The 5,754-nt window shown below is 39.6% G+C and overlaps 1 protein-coding gene across 2 annotated transcripts in view; it reads left to right on the plus strand.

Moving 5' to 3' along the window:
• GRHL1 (grainyhead like transcription factor 1) overlaps positions 1 to 5,452 on the plus strand; it is a 49,528-nt gene extending 44,076 nt beyond the window's left edge. For both annotated transcript variants that reach the window (XM_075598346.1, XM_075598347.1), the window contains 3 exons: positions 442 to 527; positions 1,074 to 1,138; positions 4,425 to 5,452. In XM_075598346.1, coding sequence (XP_075454461.1) covers positions 442 to 527; positions 1,074 to 1,138; positions 4,425 to 4,539 — 266 coding nt within the window. In that variant the 3' untranslated portion in view covers positions 4,540 to 5,452. The remainder of the gene's footprint in view (positions 1 to 441; positions 528 to 1,073; positions 1,139 to 4,424) is intronic.
• Positions 5,453 to 5,754: the final 302 nt, after the last annotated feature.

The raw sequence follows: 5,754 nt of genomic DNA on the forward strand, positions 1-5,754 counted from the left end.
CAATAAGTGGTACTAAAGAGGATTGTGCAGAACAGGAGTCAAATGTCTTTCTAGTGGTTACCCCCCCCCCCCCCCCCCAAGTGCTGACAGCACTGTATAAACTGTCAGATCACACATTTGGTAATGCCCTGGGTCATCTTGTTTTCCTGTGACCATTGGGCTATCTCTGTATAATTCTAACAGCAGCGAAGGGCCACCTCATCCGATTGCTTTCCCTACTTACTGTACCAACTCTCACTCTTTGCTCTGACATTTTACAAATATTTATTGGTTCCCTTTGGACAAATACAAAGATTTTGTTATTTTTTTGTTCACCTCCACCAACTGTGCAGGGAGGTTGCTCTCTATGCTGTTGAGAACTTCAGTGCTTACCAAAGCATGCATGACTTCTAATGTGTTGTACTACAGAAGTATAATGCGCCTGTCCTTCGTGCCTTGCAGTGTTGCTGTATGTCAGGAGGGAAACAGAGGAAGTCTTTGACGCTCTCATGCTGAAGTCTCCATCCATTAAAGGCTTGATGGAAGCAGTAAGTATTTGTGCAAACACTCATTTAGATCCTACCCAATGCAGACACCCATATAACCTTCTTGATTTACAATAAACCATAGGTTATTATGAGTAAGAGCAGTCTATTAAATATAACATTGGTCATGAATGTGTTTTTTAATTTATTTATTATTACACCATCCATGTATGCACATACACATTATTCACAACACCGCACATTGTCGCTCTTGTTTTGCAATTCAGATGCTGCAGACTGTGCAGAGATTTTCTATGTGACCACATTTTTTTTTATTTGCCATAATGAAACCTCCGCATATTATGGTATCCTTTAAATTCCTGTATAGGGCTGCACCCCCGCATTGGCTGCAGTTTACACACATAGTAATTTTGTTGATATACAGCTGGAAGACTTGATTGAATGTTATCGGTTTAGATTAGAAACCCATTTGCTTTGGGTGCTCTTACTCAAGGAGCTGCTGCAGGACAGTAATAGCTGTGATATAAAATGGTAGAAAGACAGATAACACACTGAAAATGTATCAATTGATGTATGTATTTTTGTTAGGTATCTGAAAAATATGATGTCCCCTTTGAAAAAATTGGAAAGATCTTTAAGAAATGTAAAAAGGGGTAAGTATGCACATTGTTTTAATGGATATATGTATCTTTGTGTAAGAATTTCACTTGAGTGCTAAGATTGACAATTGCTCAGCAATTGTCAGTCATTCATTGTGTAAATTGTGTACTGTAGGTGAAAACCATATAGCTACTGGATTTTTAGTAGAAATAACCACTTTCAGTTACATTTATCAAATGACAGATCGCTCTGTCTCTCTGACTCATAGATCAGCATGTGTGGTTCTTGTATACAGTGCAGAAATCAAACCATTTCTGGTCTCGCGCACCACATCAGGTTTTAGGGATTTCATGTATATCTTTATTTATATAGTGTACTTGGTGCTTTACAAAGACAATACAGTGCAGGGAATTATAATACAAGAAGTGCAACAAAGTCAAACAATAGGAAAGGAATACCCTGCCTTGGAAAGATTACAATCTACTGGGTATGTTGGGAGACAGAGATGGCGGGTAATGGCAGTGCTTGGCAAGAGTGACTGTGGGACAATAGCCATGAGTCCAGGCTATTGGGATGCTTCATTTAAGTGGTGGTTTTTGAGTTTTGTCTTGAAGGTGGGGAGAGAAGCTGCTTTGCGTATACGGAGTGCGAGAAAGTTCCACAGATGAGGTGTAGTGAGGGAAAACGTTTTTTTAAAGCTGTAGACGTGAAAGGGGTGGAAAGGAGGCAGTTTTGGGTAGAGTGCAGGTGATGAGCATGGGCATAACAAAGAGATTAAATATGATATGTAGGAAGGATCAAATTAGTGGAGAGCCTTAAAAGTAAGAACTTTGTAGGTGTGCCGAAATTTGATGGGATCCAAGAGAGGGCTTTGAGGAGGAGAAGAGCAGATACTGTTCTGGGATAAAGTAAAATTATAAGTCGGAGGATAAGGGCATACATTGGCATTTTTAGCAGTAGATTGACAGAGGAAAGGGCGAATCTTGGCAATATTATGGAGGAAGAGGCGACAAATTTTGGCCATGCCGTGAACGTTAAGGGAAAAGTCAAATGTCACTCCTAAGCAATGGGCTTTGGCGACAGGATAGATGGTAATACCATATACTGTGATGAAGAAAAAGGGGGGTATTGGGCCAGATTTAGGGAGAAATATGGGGCTCTCGGTTTTATACATATTTATTTTGACGTCGGAGCTCCATCCATGATTTGGGACTGGTTTGTAGGGGTGGGTGGATATATCTGTCTATCATCTGTATAGAGATGATATCCAAGGTCAAAAGAGTTGATGAGGTCACGAAGTGATAGAGTATGTAATGAGAGAAAAGGAGATGTCCCAGAACAGAGCCCTGAGGTATACCGACAGACAGATTGACAGACGAAGACGTGTTGGCAAGAGACAGAAAATGTGCGATGAGGGGGGAGAGCTATTTTTGAGAAGAGATTTAACCACTGCATGCTTAAAGGAACAGGGGAAACTGCAAGAGGATAGAAGGGCATTGAAAATGTTGGTGAGAGTAGGGATTAAGACAGGAGTAAGAGATCTTATGAGGTGTAAGGGGATGAGATCAAGAGGGCATGTGGTAGAGGGAGAAGAGAAGATCGACTTAGAATTTGCAAACGCTAATTAATATAATAAGTACATGAAACATCGTCTTGTAAGCAAGTTTTAACTTCACTGTTGATACAACTGCAGTCTTTTTGCTTTAGCACACGTTAAGGTTTAGTATTTATATGTATTTGTCATGGTTCGGAGCACATTTGTAACCAATGCAACACTACATCGTTACAAGTGATTGTTGGTAGTCTGTGAGAGAGTTACGACATATCCACACACACCACTATCTCTGATTTAGCAAGGTAGCTACAGCAGGCGTGATACAGCTGAACTCTAATTAATTTGCCTCACGAGGGTGTGTTCTCTAGTAGCTGAATTTATTTAGAATTTTATTTTTATTTATAAAAATGTTTTACCAGGAAGTAATACATTTCAGAGTTTCCTCTCGTTTTCAAGTATGTCCTGGGCACAGAGTTATAAAAAATACATGGTTACATTAAAAGAACAGGGTTATACAGTGAATTCACAGACATTTCATGCACAGATAGAGTTGGAAAATTGGGTACAGGAGATAAAGGGCTTGTGAGTTTCAGATTGAAATAGAGCAGCTTTAACATCAGCAAACGGCTCACACCCTTTGGCTGTGCCAAAGGCTGTCTGCCTTTGGGGCAACGCAGATGTACACTGGGGTAGGTGGAGATTCAATGCAGCTGTGAATACAACGTTCTTCGTGTCCTCTTGGCTCATTAACCTAATAAAAGGTACATTTCAAACTTGTTCTTTTTGGAAGAATGCATTATATCATTGCTGGTCATCTAAATTATCTTTATCAATTGACTGTGTGCACCAATCAAGAGGAATTACATTACTCTTGATTGGATGCATACAGTCAATTGATCAATATCTACCTTTCTGTTTAAACAATTCTGAATCCTCTGGTAGTACCCCACCTTTGCTAGATTATATCTCGACATCCTACGCTGTTGCAGCAAAGTTACCCGCTTTCCCTCATTCCCCTGTACTTTTCAACATTGGCGTAGGACTGGGTAGTAACCTTGTGATGGTGTAGAGTTGGGCTACTTCCGCAGTATTAAAGTTGCCTTAATTTATAGAGGCAATCCCTCCGAGAACCAAAGTGCACCAATGGCGGTGACCTGTTTAAGCGGTTACATCTGGATGATTTATGCCTTTTTTTTACCCAAATTAGACAACTAGAAGTATATTTTAAATCGTCAACACTTGATTAAGAAACATGTCCCTATTCAATTAAAACTATAATTTAATTTTGGAAAAAAATTCAGATAAATAAAAGTGGCCACGTCTTTGCTTTTAGCTGGGTCAAATTGGCTTAAGGAAGCATTCTGTACAAAAGGTTGTTCGGTTGTATTTTTTGACAGATATGTGCAATTGCACTTTTGTTTTTTGAGCGAGCAGGCGCTTTTTTTCACCAATTGGTTGCATCAATGTTGCACTGAGAGGTTCCAGTGGATCTACAGTATATACAGATCAGTTTAGCATTCCATTTGATGGACATGCAGTATTAGGTCTTCCAACCTAAATAATAATAATAGTTCTTGTATTGCGCTGCTAGTTTTACATAGCGTTTTACAGAGACATTTTGCAGTCACAGTCCCTGAATCTGTTTTTGGTGCCTGAGGCACAGGGAGATAAAGTGACTTGCCCAAGGTCACAAGCAGCCGACACCAGGATTTGATCGAGGGCTCCCGCTCCCTCTCCCTTAACTAATTTGTTCTGTTTGTAATTGTCTTGTCTCTGTTCTATAGAATCCTTGTGAACATGGATGACAACATAATCAAGCACTACTCCAATGAAGACACGTTCCAGCTACAGATTGAAGAGTCTGGAGGAGCCTACAAACTCACTCTCTCAGAAATCTAATGGAATCCAGAAATCCAGCGCATGTGGATTATACATGAAGGTGTCACATGAAACATTTTACTGCTTGCTCTGCAAGTCAATAGGGCAACTTCCTTGGAAGAAAGCCAGTCAGTTAATACAAGCCCTTCACTCATCGCAGCACACGTACTTCATGGAGTTAAACTTCCCTGCCGGGAGGAGGGTTCCCCACATGATGTGGTATAGAGGGCTATACCTGCATGTCTTGCTTTTAGATTACAACTGGAAATTTATGTTCAGTTTCGGTGTACAGTAGATCACATTTGACTATAACGCGTTGCAGGCCACATTTGTTTTTTTATCAGGCAAAAATGTTGATTGGGTAAAAAAAAGTCACACAAGCGGCAGTGTCATTTTCCAAAGAATGTTGGAGTGAAAGCATTTGCCAGGCAACGTCATTGTGGCCAAAGCTCCAAATACCTCTTAATATGCAATTTATAGTGTCTTCATAGGAGAATGAGAGAGGTGACAGAATGCTCCATTAATCCCCGTTATTCAACAAAAAGCAACAAGATGAAGGCAAAAGATGAATACTTAAATGACACTGCTGCTTGACGATGCAAGCAAAAGAAATACTGGGATGCTGTTTTATTTTATTTTTTAACAAGTTGCAGGCCCAGAATTTTCCATAGCGATGGCAAACTGTATGTTGTGGACAGCTCCAGCATCAAAGAGGTGTAAGCCTAGTTTCTTCATGGTGAACCTTTGAAACAACATATTTTCTTCTTTTTGCTGACGGAGGGTGGGGTGGGGGGATTTTGCAAGGCATTGCAAAGCAGGAGTAGCACAGGGCTTAATGTTCTATTGGATGTAACATTAAAAAAAAAAACTGCCTTGCACATGAAGAACAAAACCTGGGTTTCTTTAGGAATCCCATTAAGCTGCAATGTATATACGAAGTGCAATATATTTTAGAGTCCGATTGTAAATGTGTACATACACATGCAAATGTTGCATATATAATATATAGAAGTATAGTATGTGTGTATATACAGTATATGGTATTATTTCTTGGGGGTACCATGCAAACGCCGCAATAAACAGGTTTCACATGAACGTGCCTCAAACTAAAACATCTTTGTACACCCTTTTGGAAGTTATTTTTAGGAGGCTGAAAATCATTTTGTGTCACAATTGAAGGCTTTTTATAAAAATCCGATGTGTTTTTTTTTTTTTTAAAGCACACAGCTTTCTTTT

Source organism: Ascaphus truei, chromosome 4 (assembly GCF_040206685.1).
Source record: "Ascaphus truei isolate aAscTru1 chromosome 4, aAscTru1.hap1, whole genome shotgun sequence".
Lineage (NCBI taxonomy): Eukaryota > Metazoa > Chordata > Amphibia > Anura > Ascaphidae > Ascaphus > Ascaphus truei.